The 22,868-nt window shown below is 48.0% G+C and overlaps 1 protein-coding gene across 3 annotated transcripts in view; it reads left to right on the top strand.

Annotated features, from left to right (window-relative positions):
- Nucleotides 1–21,605, top strand: part of UCK2 (uridine-cytidine kinase 2) — a 77,685-nt gene extending 56,080 nt beyond the window's left edge. For all 3 annotated transcript variants that reach the window (XM_014841149.3, XM_044758800.2, XM_014841151.3), the window contains exons 3-7: nt 536–632; nt 7,757–7,899; nt 14,137–14,234; nt 16,366–16,414; nt 17,777–21,605. In XM_014841149.3, coding sequence (XP_014696635.1) covers nt 536–632; nt 7,757–7,899; nt 14,137–14,234; nt 16,366–16,414; nt 17,777–17,916 — 527 coding nt within the window. In that variant the 3' untranslated portion in view covers nt 17,917–21,605. The remainder of the gene's footprint in view (nt 1–535; nt 633–7,756; nt 7,900–14,136; nt 14,235–16,365; nt 16,415–17,776) is intronic.
- Nucleotides 21,606–22,868: the final 1,263 nt, after the last annotated feature.

Raw genomic sequence — 22,868 nt, 5'->3', positions numbered from 1 at the left:
CACCACCCTGCACATGCATGCACATGGCATGTGTGTGAAACTCACTGACCAGCAGAGAGGGAGATGGATGGTCCAGGATGGCGGCCTGAATGACTTTTGCCCTGACAGTCCTAGATCAGCACACTGCCCCTTTAGCTGGTTTGGGTTTCGTATAATTGTTGGAATCAAAACTTGTTGGCACGGTGCCTGCTGCACTCCCCTCACTGTGGCAGGCTGTCCAGGTTGACGTGCCAGTTCCGGGGAGGGCAGCTGAATTTTGAGTGGGGAGAGAGGTGTCTGAGGCCAGGGAGGCAATGTCAAGGGAGAAAAAAGAAATCCACTTCTCAGAACTTATTCGTACATTCTGTTTTGAGACACAGAGAATTTGCATTCTGCTTTGGGTAGAAATCCGGCTTTTTTGGGTGGGGCGGTGATATGCTCCTCTAGGCTGTGATATCCATATGTGAAATACAGGTTTGTAGGGATATCCTGTGCATGATTATAGGAGAAGTCATTTTAAAATTAAGAAACATTTTAACAGTTTGCTTTCCTTCAGATGCCTTTGACAATGAACTCATCTTCAAAACACTCAAAGAAATCACTGAAGGGAAAACAGTCCAGATTCCCGTGTATGACTTTGTCTCCCATTCCCGGTAAGTGAGTGGCTCTGGGCCAGCGATGGCTACTTGTTGCTCCTCAGAGTGTCCCCATTTCTTGAGTGCCAGGTCTCTGTCCTCCCGCTGCCCGCTGCAGCCTGTCTGTGAAGGGGCAGTGGCAGTAGCGTGCGCCGTGGGTGAGTATGGGTTGCAGAGTTCATCCAGGCACTTCCTGGAACAGTCGGATCATCATGTTCCATTAATGCTAAAGGATGGGTTAACGAATTTGGGCTCAGGTGAGGGACATTTGTCCCCATCCACATCCTCGAATTGTTGTTCCTGGAATAAGATGTAAGGGGGCGGGGCAGAGGGAGGGCAGGAAGAACAACAAAATTCTGTCTGCTCTCATGGTTTACTTGGGGTTGGACCAAGAACTTGGAGAGATATGAGGACGCTGAGGTCGCCAGAGACCAAAGACTAAACCTTCCAAAGAAGTTCTCAGTCACATCAGACCAGTCCTTTCCATGTATCTGTGTTCATGTTGCTCATTAGGAATAGAGGAGTGGCTTGACTTCCATCTCGTCTTCCTGCCCTCTGAGTTGGGGGAAGGGGCTCCCGGAGGACTCCTCTCCTGCTGGCCAGATCCCAGGCTCCTTCAGAGCTCTGCAGAGCTCTCTGCTCACTCTCTTCTTCTTTGGGACTTCCCAGGCTGACTCGAAACTCCTAAGTGGCACCACACATAGTTCCTTCCACATTCTGGGCTAGTAATTGCTCAATAAATGTTGTTTTTAGCCATGGACTGTTTTGAAAGTTTCTCCCATCTGCTTTTCATTCTTCCTTCCTGGATCCCATTCTCTCTTGAGTTGAGTTTTTTTTTTTTAATTTAATTTTTGTTTTTTTTTTTTTTAAAGATTTTATTTTTTTCCTTTTTCTCCCCAAAGCCCCCTGGTACATAGTTGTGTATTCTTCGTTGTGTGTTCTTCTAGTTGTGGCATGTGGGATGCTGCCTCAGTGTGGTCTGACGAGCAGTGCCATGTCCACGCCCAGGATTCGAACCAACGAAACACTGGGCCGCCTGCAGCGGAGCGCGCGAACTTAACCACTCGGCCACGGGGCCAGCCCCTTAAATTTAAGTTTTATTGAGTTGATAGATTACAATCTTGTGAAATTTCAGTTGTACATTATTGTTTGTCAGTCGTGTTGTAGGTGCACCACTTCACCCTTTGTGCCCACCCCCTACCCCACCTTTCCCCTGGTAGCCACTAATCTGTTCTCTTCATCCACATTTTTAAATTCCTCATATGAGCGGAGTCATACAGAGATTATCCTTCTCTATCTGGCTTATTTCACTTAACATAATTCCCTCAAGGTCCATCCATGTTGTTGTAAATGGAATGATTTTGTTCTGTTTTACAGCTGAGTAGTATTCCATTGTATATATATATACCACATCTTCTTTATCCAATCATCTGTTCATGAGCACTTAGATTGCTTCCATGTCTTGGCTATTGTAAATAATGCTGCAATGAACATTGGGGTGCATGGGACTTTTGGGATTGCTGACTTCAAGCTCTTTGGATAGATACCCAGTAGTGGGATATCTGGATCATATGGTAGTTCTATTTTTAATTTTTTGAAGAATCTCCATACTGTTTTCCATAGTGGCTGCACCAGTTTGCATTCCCACCAGCAGTGTATGAGGGTTCCTTTTTCTCCACAACCTCTCCAACATTTGTTACTATTTATTTTAGTTATTTTTGTCATTCTAATGGGTGTAAGGTGATATCTTAGTGTAGTTTTGATTTGCATTTCCCTGATGATCAGCGATGATGAGCATCTTTTCATGTGCCTATTGGCCATCAGTATATCTTCTTTGGAGAAATGTCTGTTCATGTCCCCTGCCCATTTTTTGATTGGGTTGTTTGATTTTTTGTTGTTGAGTTGTGTGAGTTCTTTATATATTATGGATATTAACCTTTTGTTGGATGTATGACTTGCAAATATTTTTTCCCAGTTAGTGGGTTGTTTTTTTGTTTCAATCCTGTTTTCCTTTGCCTTGAAGAAGCTCTTTAGTCTGATGAAGTCCCATTTGTTTATTCTTTCTCTTGTTTCCCTTGTCTGAGAAGACATGGTGTCCAAAAAGATCCTTTTAATACTGATGTCAAAGAGTGTACTGCCTACATTTTCTTCTAGAAGCCTTATGGTTTCAGGTCTCACATTTAGGTCTTTGATCCATTTTGAGTTAATTTTGGTGAATGGTGAAAAAGAATGGTCAATTTTCATTCTTTTACATGTGGCTTTCCAGTTTTCCCAGCACCGTTTGTTGAAAAGACTTTTATCTATCGTATGCCCTCATCTCCTTTGTTGAAGACTAGCTGTCCATAGATGTGTGGTTTTATTCCTGGGCTTTCAATTTTGTTCCTTTGATCTGTGCACCTGTTTTTGTACCAGTACCATGCTGTTTTGATTACTGTAGCTTTGTAGTATGTTTTGAAGTCAGGGATTGTGATGCCTCCAGCTTTGTTCTTTTTTCTCAGGATTGCTTTAACTATTTGGGGTCTTTTGTTGCCCCATATGAATTTTAGGATTCTTTGTTCTATTTCTGTAAAGAATGTCATTGGGATTCTGAGTGGGATTGCATTGAATCTGTAGATTGCTTTAGGTAGAATGGACATTTTAACTATGTTTATTCTTCCAATCCATGTACATGGAATGTCTTTCCATCTCTTTATGTCATCATCCATTTCTTTCAGAAAAGCCTTGTAATTTTCGTTGTATAGGTCTTTCATTTCATTAGTTAAGTTCACCCCAAGGTATTTTATTCTTTTTGTTGCGATTGTGAATGGTATTGTGTTCTTGAGTTCTTTTTCTGTTAGGTCGTTATTAGAGTATAGAAATGCTACTGATTTATGTAGATTGATTTTATACCCTGCAACTTTGCTGTAGTTGTTGATTACTTCTAAAAGTTTTCCAATGGATTCTTTGGGGTTTTCTATATATAAGATCATGTCGTCTGCAAACAGTGAGAGTTTCACTTCTTCCCTCCTTATTTGGATTCCTTTTATTCCTTTTTCTTGCCTAATTGCTCTGGGCAAAACCTCCAGTACTATGTTAAATAAGAGTAGTGATAGAGGGCATCCTTGTCTCATTCCTGTTTTCAGGGAGATGGTGCTTAGTTTTTGCCCATTGAGTGTGATATTGGCTATGGGTTTGTCGTATATGGCCTTTATTATGTTGGGGTAGTTCCCTTCTGTCCCCATTTAGTTCAGTTTTTATCATAAATGGCTGTTGGATCTTGTCAAATGCTTTCTCTGCATCTATTGAGATGATCATGTGGTTTTTATTCCTCAATTTATTGATGTGGTGTATCACGTTGATTGATTTGCAGATGTTGAACCATCCCTGTGTCCCTGGTATGAATCCCACTTGATCATGATGTATGATCCTTTTGATGAATTGCTGAATTCAGCTTGCCAAAATTTTGTTGAGAAGTTTTGCATCTATGTTCATCAGGGATATTGGCCTGTCGTTCTCCTTTTTCGTGCTGTCCCTGTCAGGCTTTGGTATCAGTGTGATGTTGGCCTCGTAGAATGTGTTAGGAAGTGAGATTTTTTTTTTTAAATGGGAAATTAGATTTCATATGGTTTTTCCTACCAAATGTTTCTATAATTAAAAGCCCAATCTTTACGTCCGTGTGTGTTCCTTTAGTACACATCTCAGCCAGCCTTTAATGCAGTTACCTCACAGGTTCTATGCCCGTCTCACAAGCCAGAATTTGAGGGTGTGGCAGAGATTTGGTTGGAAGAGGAAGAAGAGAAAGAGCACGTTGAGATGGAAGGCCAGGCTGCTGTGGCGCTCACCTTCATCCCTCACCAGTGTCTTCTGCAGCGCTTCCTAATACGGACCAGAGTCTACTGTGCTGGAGAGTCAAAGTTCAGGATACCCCTCCAGCATCAAACCACTACAGACTATGTAGGAATAAAGCGGTTCAGTGTAGGAACTGGAGCTAGCATGAATGATAAGGGGGCTGGGAGAGTGACGATCTGGGAGGCTGCAGCCAGAGAATCAGAGAAAATAATCGTCACTGATTGCAGCCTGAGGCAGTAGAGAAGAAGCCAGGGTTCATGGAAAGTCCAAGAAGTTGCCACATCTGGGCCCATAGTGTCGAAGTGGGAACTTGCGGTGTGTCTGCAAAGTTTCCTTGTCTGGCTGTTATGATCTCATAAAAATTATAGATTTTGTTTCACTTCATCGTCTAAATCTCTCATTGGCAAAGTAACCTGGGACCCTGTAGGGAAAGGGATTCTGGGAATTGTAGTTTCTTGTCTTTGCAGGGAGTGCTGGTGATGTCACGTTGACAAGAGAGAGTCTAGCCTATCACCTCTCAGGTCCAGGGCAGGGGTACTGCTGCAGAATTAAAATGCAGCATGACAACGAAGGAAAGGGCCTGTGGAGGAGAGTAAAGGAGGGAGGAATGGCTGTGGATTTAGAGCACCTTGTATGGAGGAGGGGATACTTACGCTGTATATTGGAAAGTGTAAGTAGTTGTTGGGGAAAGGGATTTCCAAGGTAATGGGCGGGAGGCACTTCAGGGACAAGCTTGGTGGGGAATTGCAGCTGGGATGTAGAGGGATGAGGTCAGTGTGTGGGGAGAGCCTCAGGAGAAGGAGGAAGCTGGAAGGTAGGCAGGCCTCAGATCAGGAAGGGCCATGGACGCCAAGGCCAGGAGTGCAAATGTGTTGGCAGTAGGGAGCCACAGATGGCTGCTGTGTAGGAGTGGAAGGGTCATTCTGGTGACAGCAAGAGAGGATCTATGATGCTATTTATGAAGCTCACCCGGATGAGAGGCCTGAAGTAAGGCAGTGGACATGAGGGTAGTTGGCAGGAGTCAGGGCCTGACCAGCATGGCGTCAAGGGATGGAGATGAGTGCCTTATGCAGCGTGAACTCCATCAAGTTTATGTTTTAACCAAAGAAACCCCGGCAGATTTCCCCATCCAGACATGGTTCACTTCATTCTCCTGATTCCTTTCATAACTTACATTTTAAACCCCTGTTCTTCAGTGGTCCACGACCCACTTCTTCTGTGAAACTCTCCCCCCAACCCCCCACTCCAGACCACAGCAATGCCCCCAACTCTCAGGGGTCACTTGTTAGGGCCCCAGCTGTTCAGAGTTAACTGATCCTGTCCCACCCATGGGCCTTTCATGGTGCAATACAAACAAATGTTGGACCGAGGCTGAGCAGACACATATTTGCTGTAAATACTCTTCTCTGGTCTTCCCCTTCCTCATAAGCCAAATGAGAAGGTTGGACTAGGTTACTGCAGTGCTCAAAGAGTCTGGGTTTCTTATGTGGACTTCCCAGCCAAGCTCTAAACTCTTAAATGGAATATTGCACCGAATGTGGCTCCTTGCACATTCTGGGCTAGAAGTTGTTCAGTAAATGTTTTTAACTCAGAGCTGTTTGGAAAGTTTCTCCCACCCAGACCTATGTGTGGACTTGGGAAATGATCAGTTCCAGCTTCTTGGGGCACCGACCACAAACAGGCAGTTGTGTTCTCCTTACTTTCCCAGGATTGAAAAGGGAGGTCTGTTGAGTTGGAAAACCACCTGTTCCTTTCTAGTGTTGATCAGTTAGGCATCCTGATCAGTGCTTGAGGTAGCGTCCATATATCTAAACCCAGCACTGTCCTTGCATTTTCTGTTAGGGTTTTCCATGTGGAAGCCTAGGAATCCTGCACACACGTGTTATTTGTTTCCCAGCAAATCCTTTCCATCCTCTCCTTGGCCCAGGGCAGTTGCCTGGAGTGGCTGATTATTTCACTTACTCACTCATTGATCCTTTTTTCTACCCATAAGTATCATTGTTTTAGCTCCACCCTAGACTAACGAAATCAGAGCCCCAGGGGGGTAGTGTCCAGGTGTAAACATTTTTTAAAAGCTCCGCAGATGATTCTGAGTACATCTGGACTTAGACCACTATTCTAGAGTCTCCTGATCTTACTACCCTGGTCCTTTTCTGCCTGGTATTCCGCCTCCGTGGTAGCTGCTCCAGCAGCGCCTGCCTTAGAATTTAGGCAGGAAGCCAAGGGTCTGAGCTAATAAGGAATCCAAGAGTGTTTATGGGAGGGAAGTTTGAATGCCCTCCCCTTTAGTTGGCAGCTGCTGCTGACTTCCCTACGTTTGCACAGATAACCCTATTGTCTTAAGGAACTTTAAAGAAAATTGTTTTATTTGGTTTGATTCACAGACGTTTGCTGGTCTGCTAGTCAGGGTGAGTAGTAACCTTGCAGTGGCAATCATTGCTTCCCTTTCAGTGAATTTTGAGCAAGAGAGAGTAGGTGACGTGCAAGGTAGTTTTAGGACAGAATCAGAGGATACGAACACAGTGAAAGTTGAGGCGAGGCGGAGCTGGACCCAGCAGCTCCTTTTATCGATTTAGCAATGTTTTACCCCCCTGGCTTTTGAAAAGTCATGTTTCATTAGTTTCTGCCTTGGACTTCCCAACCGTGTGGGGTAGATGGATGAGGTGATGCGTATCCTTGCTTTATTGATGAGGAAGAGGAGCTCGAGGGAGCTTGGGGAATGACCCACGGCCACAGAGCTGGCTTATGGCGGAGCCAGATCGGACAGAACTTGTGAGTCTTTACTTCCGTGTAGATGTTTTCTCTCCTCCATCCTCTTTTCTGAACTTTCTTTTTTTCCTGTCCCTTCCTCCCTCCTTCCAGCTGCCTCAGGACTGGGGGAAAGGGGTGGGGTTGTTGGGAGAAAACTGTGAGTTTCTGTTTTTGAAAGTTCAGTGTTAGGTTCCAGAAATGCCAGCCCTGAGAGCATTCCTGGAGACGCCTTCGGAGAAAAAAATCACGTCTGTTTTTGCCCGTCTTTATTCTTCATTCAACAGCAGGTTTTTTCTCCCAGGGAGAAGGAGGGCTGTGCTCCATTTCTGCTTTGTGGCAAAAGCTCAGAAGAACCGGTCAAAGGAGACCTTTGCCCCAGCTGTGATTGCCCTTGTTTGGCTCTTCAGTGGTGGTCTGAGGGCCACCTGTTAGTTAAACCCTTTCAGCCCCACTCTGAGTCTGAAAGGGAAGGCCCCCAGGCCCCCAGAGATGCTCTTGCACTTGTTCTCCCCCTCTAGCTCACCCTGCCCAGCTCGGCCCGTCATCTGCTCTGTGCTTTGCAGGAAGGAGGAGACGGTCACCGTCTACCCCGCGGACGTGGTGCTCTTCGAAGGGATCCTGGCCTTCTACTCCCAGGAGGTGCGGGACCTGTTCCAGATGAAGCTTTTCGTGGACACAGATGCGGACACCCGGCTCTCCCGCAGAGGTGCGTTCTAAAAGCCTCTGGTGGCCCTGTTGGTGGCCCGTGACAGCTCCCTGCCTCCCTGAGCCTGAAGCCCATGCTTTCCCTGAGGTGGCCTTCTGGCCGCATGGCCCAGCCCAGCTGTGTCAGTTCAGCCCCAGGATGTCCTGCTATCCAAATGTTCAGGATATTTGAGAAGGGATTAGTCACTTACTGTTTTGGATAATGCAAGCCCTATGAGATCACAGAGCTGAAAGAAGAAGTTTACATTCTGCTTTCACTGGAAAAAAGTTGGGTTAAATGCTTAGTTCCTTATGATTTTCCCAAGCACTACAATCAAGCCAGGAACTAACTATAGGACATCCTCTGCCTGCAGTGCTGGGCAGCTCATTCTACTAGCCTGCTTCTCTAGCCCTTTATTTTCCAGAAAGCTCTACAGAGTTTGTGTCACTCTGTCCAGCCAGCTCCAGAGCAAAGTCGGTGGTTTCCTCTGCAGGCCTCTGCGTGTGCCTGTGTGAGGCCCCGTGCCTGTGTACTGAAGACACAGAACTGCTCGTGGGTTGGGGAGCTGAGCCTGTGAATTCAGCTCTGTAGGACACTGAGCAGAGAGCTTGCTTCCACTAGGGAGGTTGGGAGGCTTCAGGAGGAAGAAGGGTAGGTCTTGGATGTGGTAGGGTGATGACGTAGGCAACCCAAGAGGTACACAGTGCAAATACAGGCACATATGGCCTGTTCCAAGAGGCAGGTGGCTGGAGTTCATAGAGGGCTAAACGAAGAGACACTAGAAAGTAGTTTGGAGCAGATTGTGGAGATTTGGCTTCCAATTTGGTTCCTGGTAGAAGAGGGAAAGCTACCAAGGGGTTTTGAGCAGCGTGATGACATGGCCTCAGCTCTCCTTTGGAAGATTATTCTGACAGAGGAAACCTAAGTGAAGATTGCGGCTGGGGGTTCTTTTTGGGGACTTCTTTGCTGATCTGGACTATAGGTAGGGCTGTCGTCCATAGGTGGTGGGAGAGGGAAGGAGAGCTGGGAGAGATGAGAAACATACCAGCAGAGTTAGAGCTGACAGGACCCAGCAAAGGCAGTGGGGTGGGGGTGACTGAAGAGAGGGGTGGAAGGGGATGAAGGCTTCGAGTCTCCATTGTGCGGAAGAGAAGAGAGGCAAAGGAAATGAAAAGGCGAGCTCCTAGTCACAGAGCAACTCATTGGCAAATTCAGATTTTTGGAAGCTCCAGCCCAGAGCCTTCTGACCTCGAAGTCTGTGAAATTTTCTCTTCTCGGTTCATGAAACAAATTTGTAGTTTATCCAATTCAGTAGTCTGATTGCAGGAACTATAAACGGAACCAGCAGAATATGGAGAAACGAGTCCCTGGTTTTTGCCCTCCCAGGTAGTAATAGGATCCACACTCTATTAGTCAGATGGAGCCACACTTCAGCTCCAGGTGGGTGGGGGGGGCTAGGACTCTGTGATGGAAGAAGGAAGGAGAGTGGGAGGCCTGTATTCTTCTAGTCCTAGCAGAGCCTTCAGCTAGCTTTGTAACTTTGGTGGTTCTTGAGACCTCTCAGGCTTGGGTTTCTTTGTGGGTAATATGAGGGAGACAGGCCTGTTTTTTAGGGTGTGACTCTGGCCAGGTGAGATTTCATAGATAATTGAGATAACTGAGCCTGACAATCCCTCATGTATCTGCCCCAGGGCCTGGTTTATCACCTGAATCCACAAACCCAGGTCCTGCCTGGGTTGATCTGCTCCATGTCCATATTAACTTGCCAAATTAGGAAGGGCAGCTTGATGTGTTGGGGGGAAAAGTTGGAGTCTCGTGAACTGGACTTAAATCCTGGTTTCAGCATTTGGTGGATGGGTGATTTCGGGCAAATTATGTTTTAACCTCTTTGTACCTCATTTTTCTATTGGTTGATCATGTAATGATTAGCACTCCTAGCATAGTTGTGCTGATTAGAGGTAATGCAGGTAAATGCCTGGCAGTGCATTAGTCGATAAATATCGACATGGTGGATCAGAAATCTGCTTCACCTGAGGGGGTAGATTTTGTTCTGTGTTCCTGAGTTTCTGTCTGGGCTGATCAGAACCTACGAGCGGTCACATCCTCAGGGCTGAACCATCATTGGTCCAGCAGGTGATACTAAGGTCCTAGGGGATGCAGTTATGCTCAAGGGAGGAGGGAGTGCAAGGCGTTGCACAAGAAATTAGAACCAGGGTTGTGCAGTGGCAGTGTCCTTGGAAACCAAATGAATCTTGGCCTCTAATTCAAACAGATAAACATGGTGTAGATTAAATGGAAAATTCTCCCTCCCTTTCTTGTACTGGGATCCTTATGTGAAATGGGGGAAAGACTTGAGGTAGTGGTGGTCTTCCTGGGGGTTTCTTGGGGTCAGTTCTGTAACCCCTGTCTTCCATGGTACTCCTTGCTGCTTTCTCTTTTGAGATCTGCTGTCTTCTCATGTCAACCCCTGGAGAGTCACTTCATCCTGGTGGACTTGTGGGACTTTTCCACATGCTATTTCTACAAATTCATTCTCTGTCCACATAGGACAAAAGCCATGCCTGGCATCTGCTTTGTGGTGTGGGAGGGTGCCTGGTAAGGGAGAGGCGGGGCTTAGTCAGGAGCAGCTGTTGGGCATAAGAACATTCCCCGAGTTAGCCCCATGGTTTTACCCATCTGTGTGTCACACCCTCCTGGGCATGTGACCCTCACATACCAGTTGACCCTCGTGTGGGAGAGGGGATCTGCCTTTGAGTCCTGCAGCCTTGGAAAGACCTCCTTCCCATGGGGACCCCTTGTACTTCTAGGGGATCGGTCTCCTTCCAGCTATGCTTGCCTTCCCCTTCCCTCTATATGCATTATTTCCCCTAACCAACCCTTGAATTTGGGGACGGGGAAGACCTGAGCTGGGGGACTAGGACTGCTGACACCTAGTCTGTCTCCTGCCATAGTTCTCTGGGCCCAGTTCACATAGCGTTAGGGCAGCAGTGGGTCTTGAGAAAGTCAGTCTGTCCTTTTACTAGACTAACACGTTTCCTCAACTCATTTTTAAAGTGAATGGACTTAACCATTGAGAAATTGTATTTATTTGGGGTCCTTCTAAATTTTCTTGGCTTTGGCTGACCAGAAGGAGCACTAATGGATTTGGAAGGGCTGAAGTAGAAGCCAAGCAGAGAAGGTGGGTAGACCTGTAGTTTCTGCCCTTCACTCATTCTCTGAAAGGGCCTGTCCTGGCCCAGCAAATGTGCCGGGGTCAGAGGGATGAGGAGGGAGCCAGCTTTGAGTCCCTGGAGTTTCCGGTTTGTGCCAAGACCTTGTTTCTGACTCAGTCCTTGGCTTGGCCCCGTTTCCTGCCTGCGCCAGAGGAGCAGGGCGTTTCAGCGCAGTGAACTGGCTGGTCCTGTGTTGTCCTTGGCTCACGGAAGGGTCCCGGTCTGGTGATAACTTGGTGGAAGGCTCTTGGGGAGCAGTGGCGGGCCATGCCTTTTGATTTTGCACGTTCCCGATGTCTGGGCGACATTCTGACCCATTTCCTGTTTCCTTTTCCAGGGTGGAAAGCGTAGGATGACTCCTCCCTGTCTTCCCTGTGTCTCCCTCTCGGCTTCCCATGTGTTTGTGTCCCGCTGTCTCCTCCCACGCTCCCACCCCAACCTTTCCAGCAGCTCTGCAGGCTCTCCACTCTCAGCTGGGTCTAACCTGTTTACCCGAGTTCACGGTTCCTGCCCCCCGGTGGTTTCCCAAAGGTCTGCTCTATCAGGAGCTGTCCCTCTCCTGAAGCTTCCTCAGGTTCTGTTGTCATCGAAATCACCATAGAAGCTCAGATTTATGGAACATGTGTGCCAGCCACAGTGCTAAATAGAGACTTTTATGTACATCTCCCTGTATTCCTAAGTAACAACTTTAAGAGAAGGATACTAATATTGTCTCTATTTTACAGTTAAGGAAAATGAGATTCAAAGAGGTTAAGGAACTTGTCTGAGATCACAGAGGTAGTGGTTAGTGGGTTCCGGATTCAAATCGAGGTCAGTTTTGCCCTTATGGCTCTAGATGGTGGAACAAGAAGTGACATGGACTCTAGAGCAGACTCAGTGTGACTCACTTGTTCTACCTGCCGTCTCCCTGCGGGTCCGTCCTCACTCCAGTGATGTAACAGGTGAAGCCATCAGGTCTGCGAGATGGCAGGGAGCTGCAGGCCCGGGCTGAGGGCAGTGGGAGAGCTCCGTGAAAGGAGCGTGCCTGCATGTGTGCGCGTGCTGGGGGAAGGACGAAGGTTCCCACTGTGCTTAAAGCTGTCCACAGTTGTGTGAAATCCACATTCTTGCGAAACAAGCCTGGCATCAGGCTGTTCCAGGGCTTGTGTGTGCTTAAACAGTGCGGGCGTGTGTTTGGTTTTTCCCAGCTCTGATACCCTTTTGGTCTGGCTTCCTTTTTGCTTTGGACTTTATCTGGAGACGTGTGAAGGACAGGAGGCCACACTGCTGTGTGTTTTGGCCAAGTTGAGCTCGTTAACCCTGCGTGCCAGAGGCTCGTGGGGGTGTGCCACGTGGCAGCTCTTCGGGCTCCTTCTTGGCCGAGTCTCCCTGGCAGAGCTGCTGGGGCAGCCAGAGCGGGGCCTGTGTCGAAATATCCGAGAAGACTATTTCCTGGCTGGGGAAGGCTCCGCTGCTGGTTGGGGAGAATTGTGAGGCAAGTCCTGACGCATTAGGAACCAGCCAACCATTTTATTACCAGGGCACTTGTGGAACAAACTCCTGTAAATTGAGGAGCTGGTAGAAAAGCCAAGGTGGTGGGAGCAGTGTGACCTCGCTGTCTGGCATGTGGTCTTCCTGACAGTTTCCTAGCTGTCCCATCTCACAGACGTCATGCCAGCCTGGATCAGAACCATGACACTTGCCCTCTTTCCTGCCCCTCCCTGCCCGTGCATGTATGCACGCACCCATGTGCATACATAAATACTGAATTATTTAGAGGCATGGTTTTCCAGAAATTCACTCACAACTGCTCCCTGTGTTTGTTTACGTTGCTTTTCAACCCACGCTTGAGTCTGTATCCTGAGAAATGGTGAGAGGAGCCGAGGGGCCATCACGAATGATTGTAGATGGCTAGGATACCCTTTTGGGGTGGGGGTGAAAGATTTAATAGCTCATGGTACTAAGATTTAAAACAAGTCTTCCAAACTCACTACTGTGTTTGGGGGAAACTGAGGCTCAGGGAGGTTCATGTACAATGGCAGATCTAGGATTCCAGTTCCTTAGACGGTCAGACCCTATCCCTTTTTTTTTTTTTTTTTTTAGATTTTTTTTATTTTTTCCTTTTTCTCTCCAAAGCCCCTCTGGTACATAGTTGCATATTCTTAGTTGTGGGTCCCTCTAGTTGTGGTATGTGGGACGCTGCCTCAGCGTGGTTTGATGAGCAGTGCCATGTCCGCGCCCAGGATTCGAACCAACGAAACACTGGGCCGCCTGCAGCGGAGCGCGTGAACTTAACCACTCGGCCACAGGGCCAGCCCCCCTATCCCATTTTTTTGACAAAAGACTCTATTAAAAAAGTCTGATGAAGGTCCCTGAATAGCACTGCCCAGGATGAAGAAGGTAGAAAATGGTGAGTTTGGGTCAATCTGGGCTCCTTCAGAGCTCCAGCACACAGTTTCCTAAACCATGGTTTTCCGTCTGCACACCTCTGTGCTTGAAGTCAGCAAGAATTGCTGACTGCAGCTGGACCCTCTGCCTGCCTTCCGCCCCACAGGGGATGGAGTGTGGGTGGGAGCTGGGTGTGATGAGGGGGCACATCAGCAGGTCACTGGACTGCACACAGGTAAGTGTGTGCAAGGGGACAGGACCAAGGTGAGCAAAGGAGAAAGTCTGCTGGCAACTCGCCCCCTTTGCCAGGAAGCCCTGCCACCTCTCTGAGCCCCATCTCCTTCCTGAAGCTCCCCAGAACTGTCCTGCTTTTTTTTTGGTTCACAATGCAATTTTATTTGGATCACATGTTGCTTGACACAAGAAAACTGTTGGCCTAGGCCAGACGGCCTGTTGCCTCAGAGAGCTTTTTGTCCTAGCCGAATTTGACTGCAGTAAGACATAAAAATGTAACTTGTTTTTCCCGAAGCTGCTGCTGACCTACTCTTGGCCAACTCTCTCAGGAATCTGGCTTTTGAATCATTGTGGAGCCTGCGTGAGCCCGGACTGCCTCGTGGAGGGTAGACATGTGTTGGCTCACGCACCATTTTCTTGATTGTTGTTTTTCCTTCTCTTATAGTATTAAGGGACATCAGCGAAAGAGGAAGGGACCTTGAGCAGATTTTGTCTCAGTACATTACGTTCGTCAAGCCTGCCTTTGAGGAATTCTGCTTGCCAGTGAGTTGTGTTCTTTGTTTGTTTTTTGTTGAATTTAGAATTTCAAATTTAATCATACAAGTAAAGGTATGCAAGGTGCTCCCCAGCCTGAATCTCTTTCCTCTCTCTGAGGGACCCTCTATCCTGAAGTCCCAGGAAAGGATAGCCTGTGGTGCTTTGGGTCCTACCATTGTGTTCTGTAGGAGCTCTGTCCTGCCACTCTTTTTTGGGCTAGCCCTTTAGGATCCTGCTGTCTAATTTCCAGCAAGCTCAACACCTCTTGCTTCATGGACTCATGGTGTGAGACCCTTTATTGAGGGTGCATCATATCTCAGGGTAGACTCGACCATTGGACCTGTGATGGTTGGAGTGTTGGTACCGGGAGAGCTCAGCTGTGGGTGTTCGCTTCTGAATCTCTTCTGCCCCCTACATTTGAGCCCTGCTTTGAGCTTGTCTTGGGCCCCTGTAAAAGTTCCCATTTGGGAAGCGTCGAGCCATGTTGGAATATGCTTCCGTCCTTCTGCCACGGCATAGACTCATCAGTCCTCCTCTTGGCAGCTGGGAACTCTCTGGTGAGGTGGCTTTCAGAGAAAGAAGGTTGGGGACAGGGGAAATGCTCAATTTTCAGTGAATTAGCCCTCAGCCCAGGACACACCCTCAGCTTTCTAGGGAAAGACAGGTGAATGTTGAGGGAAGGCAGCCAAGGGACAAGAAGTGTGGAGTGGTGGGGTTGTGGTGGAGGAAGATGTGGGACAGAGCCTAGTTTGTGAACGAGAGTGTTTAATTCAGGAGACTCCTACACCTGTGTCAGGTGTCTTTTCCAGGTGGCCAGACTAGGGTCTGTCTCCCTAATGATTTATAATTTAGCTCTGAGGGACAGCCGGAGAGGTTGGGACTTGGCCTGGGCTTGGGTGACTTCTTTTGGGAGACCGGAGTCTGTGAGGGCATTGAGAAGAGGTGTAGAGTGAGGCTGGGTGTGGGAATTTCTCTGCTTCTCCTAATAATTAACTTCTCTCTTTCTCCTCTCCTGGAAAAATGAGATCCGAAACCATCTTTGTTTCTTTAGGTCTGTTAGCAGGTTTTGCGTCAAACCAGACCTGACTTTGTTTCAGATCAGGGACCGACACTTTGTGAGTCAGCCTGAGTAACCTGGATGTGCTATTCATTCTCCTAGAGAGGATTGGGTTACAGGATTAGGTTTCTGGGAAGAGAACAGAGGGGGCCAGGAGCCGGGAAATTCTATCCACCCATCTCTCTATCTGAGGACCTCTCCTACTCTTTTTACCTTAATATTAAGAACACAAAGTAAACTTATTATTGGACACAAATTAGAGTTAACTACCAATTTTCTGCTGTTTAACTTAGTCATAATGGAGCTCAGAATTCTGCACATTTTCTGGGTTGTTTCTCCTTGTTCCTGCTGTCCAGCCACTCTGTGCTCAAGTATGATCAGCTCATTCCCATGTAAGCCAGGAGCTTGGACTTGATCAATCGTCTGCCCAGGTCAAGTTGGGTTTGAGCCTGACGCAGCTGTGTTTCAGGAGTTCTAGTGTGGATGCTGCAGAATAAAGATGCCCACATACCCAAGGCATTGTTTATATGATCCTCCTACCCTAAACTTAGGGTATACACCAGCACACAGTTATTTGTAAAATGGTCCACAAAATCTCAGTCAATTAAGAAAAAAAAAAGGATTGTGTCTGATCATGGCCTTTTAAAAAAAATAATGTAATAACAGAGCCAATGAAAATGGTCATCAATGGGGATTACTTTTTCTGGGTTTGCCCTTGTGCTAGACAGACTGTGTGTAGAAGTCCAAGGTGAACTGCTTCTCTTTTTAGTTTGCATTTTTCTAATTCATATTTTTTCTAGTGGGGAAGAGGCAATTACATGTTTGGTTTCAAAGACCATGTCCTGTGTGCAGGTTGTAAGCTGAAACAATGTTAAACGTTAATAATCAGAACTCAAGAAAAAGCTGATATATTATAATTTAGATAAAATGGGTAAAAAATACTGTTTGAAGCCTCAAGCTGTGGCCCTCTGGGATCAGTCCTGAGAAGGCTGGCGCCTCCCCATGTTCCCTGAGAGAGGGCCTTGGGCCAGTTTCTCTCTGAACTCCTCTTTAATGCGATGTCAATATCTTTCTCCACAGACAAAGAAATACGCTGATGTGATAATTCCTAGAGGTGCAGATAATCTAGGTGAGTCCTCATGGGGTGTCATCTTGTGGGGCATAACTTCTGCCCTTTGTTAAGTCATACTTTGGGGCAAGATGTGGCCCAAACAAGGCTCTATGGACGTGCTGACCCGCCAGGCGGCCATTGTGAGCCAGAGAGGAATTTCCACCTACGCGTCTGGCCTTGGGAACAGGCCCCTGTGAATATGTGTGTACGTCTATGGGGACAGATGTGAATTTGTGCTTCTCTGGCAGAAGTCAGAGGGCTGTAGGCTACCTCTGTCTATCCCCCCAGTGATGACAATTGGATACCTTGTATCTGAGGCCAATTTTTTTAAGCAAAAGCAGATTTCCTTCTTAATCTAATTAAGAATGACCTGTCATCAAGGTGGCCCTTCTTAAAGGGAGCTTGTTGCTGCCACTAGTGCATTTATTTATTTGTTTTGGCTTGTCTACGAAGCAGATATATCTCCGGACTTAGGCATAGTGGGGCAGAGTTGATCTGCAAGAAGACCCTGTCTTCTCATTCTCTTTATAATTTTTTTCAATTTTCCTCCATTTAAAAAGTTTATATTTTTGCTGAGTCATTTGGGAGTTCATCTCAGCAAGGAATATTTCACTGTATTTCTTAAAGATAAGGACATTTTCATGCCTATCCACAGTGCAATCATCACATTCAGGAAACATAATATTGATAAAATCTCCTTTGACATTTTTGAGGAGTACAGGTCCATTGTTTTGTAGAATGGCCCTCAACTCGGGTTTGTCTTCGTGTCCTCATGATTAGATTTGGTGCATACAACCCGGAGAGTACCAAGAAGAGATGTTATATTCTTCATGCATTACCTTGGAAAGCATTTGATGTGTATCCCATGTTTGGTGATGTGCACATTGGTAACTTCATAGGGTGCCTAACTTATCTCTAATGCTAAGAAAAGAGAGTCCTATCTTTATTATCTTTGAAGGAAAGGGCCTTCTGTGGGGTCACTCTACTTGGGATGCGCAGCTGGTAGGTTCCCTAGTGGAAGCATCTCACAGCTAGTCAATGGTGTCAGAATGAAGGCTAGTCCTCATGTCCACAGAATTCTGGCTGATGGCTTTCATCCAGTTCTGACTGATCATCTCCTGATAAGAAGCCCGTTCATTCAGGGTTTGCTGTGTCCCAGGTATTATCTGTCTTAGTCTTAAGAACTCTCCTGCGAGGGAGGTCATATTAGCCATGTTGGAGGTTTGAGTGACTTGCCCACAACTGGCAGAGCCAGTTACCTGGAAGCGTTCTGAGCCTCTGGTTCCTGTGTGCCCTTCCACCCAAATAGACACACAGCCCTACACGTGTGCTCCCATCCCTCCCCACATCCCTAACACTTTGCCGGTCTCTGCCCCACAGTGGCCATCAACCTCATCGTGCAGCACATCCAGGACATCCTGAATGGAGGGATCTCCAAACGGCAGACCAATGGCTATCTCAACGGCTATACCCCTTCACGCAAGAGGCAGGCCTCAGAGTCCAGCAGCCGGCCACATTGACCCCCGTCTCCTTCAGACCCCGGCCCCTATCTTCAAGAGACAGGAGGAGGGGTTAGAAGGCACTGTTCATCTGTACATATGGTTTCCTATGACATTGCTGTATTTAAGAAAACACCATGGAGATGAAATGCCTTTGATTTTTTTTTTTTTTTTGTACTTTGGAGCGGCAAAATGAAACAGAACTTGACCCTGAGCTTAAATGACAAACTGTGCCAACTACTACTGGTGATGCCTAATTATGAATCCAACGTGTAACCAGTTATAAATACATATATATATAAAAGGATCTATTTTTGTGTAAATGTACAAATACTGTAAAGCTGTTTGCCATAAGTATTTTGCAGGAGGACCTGTACTGGAGTGTTTTGGGACTGGAGCTGGCGTCTCACTGAGGGGAAACTGCCTATTGTGTTGCAGGTGGGGGAGGCTCAGGCATCTGTGTGGGAGATGGGGGGCGAGGACCAAGGCTCATGTCTCATTGCTCTGAGTGCCTGTGGGGCTCAGTGGGAGTGGAGTTGGGAACCTTTGATTGCCTTCCCTGCCAGATGCCACCTTCTTGGAGTGGAGCTCAATGACAGTCGATGAGAAATACTCTTTTCTTTTTTTCTGAGTTGAAATTGGGTGAGACCTCCACTCAAAAATCAAACTCAGGGAAGAGGCCCACTGAGAACAAGTCTTCTGCATTTTATTCTTGCCCTGTGCCCCACCTCTGGCTGCTTGGGGAGCTCCACACCTCCTTCCTTACTCTCCCACTTCCAAGAGCCAGAGCTGCCTCTCTCTTCTTACCTGATACAGGTTGGATGGGGTCGCTTCCTGAGAGAATCGAGAAGGAGGGAGGAGAACCGTGCCTGTTGAGTGGTCCTCCTGCCTCCCAGGGAAGTCTCTGATCACATTCCTTGGCCTCTTCCCTGGACTGTGGAGTGCACAATTGGCCCCTTGCAGCCTGGGCTTGGGTTGAGGACTTCTGCTGGCAGAAGGACACCTGGCTGCCCCTCACAGGGTGGCAGGAGAGCTCTGCCCATGTAGGGAGTAGTCGCTTTTGTTTACCAAGATGTGGGGATTTGCAGTGAGATAGCATGCACCTTTCAGCAGTGATTGTCACCAGCAGCGTCACAGCCCAGCTGATTTGGGCATGTAGAGCAGGGAAGAGGAAATAGAGTATTTAAGTCATAGGTTGGAGTCTTAGGTTGAAAACACTTGGGGTGATGAATTCCAGCTTTCCTGGGGGCTCCCTCTTGGTGGAAATTTCCTTCTTTGCAAAAAGTACAGATTCCTCAAGATTCTTGGTGGAGGGGTGGAGGAAGCGGTGGGGGGGCATCAAGCGAGATGGAGGAAGTATGATTATAAGTTTTAAAGCCTGAGCTTTTAACTGCAGAAGAGCCAGAGCCTTGTCATTTCAGTGTTGACCATTTCAGTGCCTGGTAGGCCACGCCCTGAGCTATTTCATGTGGCTGCCACTGACCAGAACATTATGGGGAACCTTTCTCCTTCCGTTGCTTTCCTAGGCCATTGGAGCCATTCAGATACATCTGATGCCATTACTCTCTGGTCACCCTGAACTGTCCCTTTAAACTCAGCACCATCCCCTTCGATTCCCCTTTTCTGGACTCAGTTTGATTCTAAACTCTGTTTTCACTGCTTTCAAAAAGTCAGACCTAATCTGCAACAGAGCTTTGCCACCCCGAGACATTCAGGAGACTGTGCTACAGGCCCTGGAGGGAGCTCCCAGCAGCAGCAACCGCCTGATTGGATCAAGGGAAGGCCCCCGAGGTGCCTCTCTGAGGGCTGGGACTCACCAGGATGTATGCGTTCTGGACTGTGTGTTTCAGAATCAGTATTTATCTTTCTAGTCATGCCTTGTAGGGTTCTGAGATGCAGAGTGGATGGCAGGCCTGGGTAGGATCCTGAGGACCCAAGGGCCTCTTGCCTTCATAGGGCTGGTGTGTGCTCAGGGGAAGCCCATCCCTGTCTGGGGAAGCCCTGGCCTTTTGGTGGGTGGCACACTCCCCTTTACTTGAAGCTCCCAGGTGCCAAACCATTTAGTGCCTTGGCTGTGTATCCCACTGCCTTGGAAGATGGATTCTTCTCATCTCTGAGCCTTGACTCACTTAGCCGCTTCCTCATCTACCTGTGGTGTTGGGACCAAGCCTCCAGTGGCTCTAAGTAGCCCAGGCCTAGCTTGGGAGCAGCTCTAGGGCTGTCCTGCCTCCTGGTAAGACCATCACCAGTTCTTGGTGGCTTGGCTGGGGGAATAGCTGTACTCACTGGGCAGCGCTGGTGAATCCTCTGGTTCTGTGACACACTCTGAGGCGAAGAAGGGATGGGAAGCTCTGCCCCTCTCTGGCGACCCCAGCATTTAGCCAACTGAGTATCTGCACTTGAGCTTTCTAAATCACAAATCCTGGACTTGGTATTTTAAGAGCTCTCTATTTCCACTGGAGAGTCAAGGGGAGACTCATTAGACTGGAAATCATGACACGAGTCATCTGGGTACTCTTCTGTCCAGGGAGGAGACGCCGAGGAGCAGAGTCGGGTAATGTCGGTCGTGTGTGCATGGGCATCCCTTAGCTTCAGAGCCACCAACGGTGCTTGCTTCTCCCTTCCTGCCAGATATTGTCTGTGGACCAAGTATTTTGGACGCACTCATCCAAGCCTCATGTCATGGGAAGGCCTGGCTTCACACTCTTTCATGCTAATGGGGCTTCTGACCCAGGTTTCTTTTTCTTGAGCAGCCTGAGACCAGTAGGGGCAGAGAGACGGGAGTCTGTATAAGGAAGATGCAAGTGTTGCGACCCCAGATGTCCTTTGATTTGGAATGGATAGGATAAGCTCTCGAAGACGTGGTGGTTAGACAACAGGATCTCTGAAGAGCCATCTGGGGGAGGGTGAGAGGGAAAGGTCTCCAGGTCACCCTTCAGACCAATCGTCCCTGCACCATCCCGCTCTGGCCTTGGCTGCTCAGCGGTCGTGTGGACGCTGGCTTCCTGCAGATGCTGGGCTTAGGATTGAACGCTTGTCTCCACACCCAGGGTGGGTTGCCAGTCTCTCATTAGGCCACTAGGTCAGGCTGAAGGCTTGCACACTTCTCAGAGCTGTTGGGAAGCAGGAGGGACTGGAGCCCAGTTGGTTTATGCATCACCTCCTTTGCTGTCCTTGTGCGCCTTTCCTTGACTTAGCAGCCTAGACCTGTGCTAGCGCCCAAGGCCATTGCAGGATGGATTTTCCTCTGCCCTGGAGTCTCCCCGCTGCCTGTCAGCGATGCCAGAGCTCTGCTGGGAAGGGCCGACTGGACTTGTCTACCATTCCTGCTCTTCACCCTGTGCTCAGGGTGGAGTAGGGGAGACAGTCTTGGTATCAGATGAACCAAGGAGAGAGAGGTTGGGAAGATCACCGTGGAGCCTAGAGCTCAGAGTCCCCTTGATCTTTTGTCTCTGGGCCTTCTACTACCCTCCTCGGGCCAGGTGGCTGGTGTTACAGATCAGCTTCTTTGCTGCTCTTAGAGGCAGGAGTGCCTAGCCAGTCCTGCCTCAGGAAGAGGGTGAGTAGCTGAATCAAGACTTAGGCTTGTATTTCTTCTTTCAGATGCTTGCTCTTCCCCTTTTCTTTCTGCTGCCCTGCCTTTATTGTTAGCAGTTACGAAATGACCACATATCATGTACTTTGCTGTAAATAAAGACTGAACAAAATGAGCCAGCTCTTGCGTTCTCTGTGGTGCTTGGGCAGGCGGCACAGTGAGTGAGGCCAGCGGGCTGTGAGAGCTCCGCGGCTGATGGGAGGGGAGCGCCCCGAGTTTGCTGAGTGAATACAGTTACAGTTATGCTGTCGCTAAGCCTCGCCATCCCGGGCTGGTTAGCTGGCGCAGGATGAGTGACTTGGTGCATTTCTCCTCTGTCCCTTTTTGGGAGGCTCTGTTCTCTGGGACGTTCTGGCTCCCTGCTTTCACTGATGTCATCTAGTTTATGCAGTCTCCCCCCTCACTGCTTTCCCTGGGCCATTCACTACGCCTTCCTCAACTTCTACACTAACAAGCAAAACAAAACCTAAATAAAGTAAACTTTTGGGAGTGGCTGGAGGAAAGTTTACATTATACCGATGCGAACAACTTCAAGTTGAATACATATATATGAATGAGATTCTTCTGAACGCATACATCTCATTGATCTTTGTGTGTCAGTCAACATAGGTATTCATATCTCTCCCTGTTTTTAAAGACCTAGGTCGCCCACCCCTGAGAATTTTAAAAGAATTGGCTTTTGTGCTGTTGGTAGCTCTCTAGCCCCCCACCACCTCTCCACCTTTCTCAGCTTCCCTGTCATCCCTTCCCCCACTGCCTCCTAGGTGACAAATGGCCCTCGTGATTGTCCAGAGCAGCTCTGCTCTGTCCAGCCTACTCGTTCCACCGATGGATGCAAACCCATCAAGGAATTAAGCAGATCCAAAGGGTTTAAGAGGATGCACCCTCAGAAGGTTGCTGTGCTTTTAACACTTAGGTGCCTCTGTGAGAGCTGGTATTATCAGATGTGACCATCATCCTCAGACGGATGGAGACCCTGTGAATCGCAGAGTAAGTGGCTTGCCTGGTGTCACACAGGTAATGGTTGTGCAAGCCAGTTTAGCTGTGATCCAGTTTTCTCTTTGTGTTGCCGTCACATCTCCCCTGTCCCCCGTGGACCACCTTTGGAGTTTGCACTTTGCTTGGGACTCAGCTCACTTCTCAGAACTCAGTTCGGCTCCTTTGTCATAACTGGGGAGACAGGGGTGCTGGCCAGTGAAATCTTTGAGCAAATTTGCTTTGTCTGCCCACCCTTCTGCTGCCCAATAGGAGACACCCGTTTGACTAGTGCTGCTTTAATCAAACCATTCATCAGCTGAGATTAAAAGAAACCTCTTAGGACCTGCTTAAAGATTTTGAAGAAGAGGGCTGGGGAAGGAGACCTGGGATGTGGGAAAGT

Source organism: Equus asinus, chromosome 25 (genome assembly GCF_041296235.1).
Source record: "Equus asinus isolate D_3611 breed Donkey chromosome 25, EquAss-T2T_v2, whole genome shotgun sequence".
NCBI classification, from domain to species: domain Eukaryota; kingdom Metazoa; phylum Chordata; class Mammalia; order Perissodactyla; family Equidae; genus Equus; species Equus asinus.
This window is presented reverse-complemented; position numbering and strand designations above follow the sequence as displayed.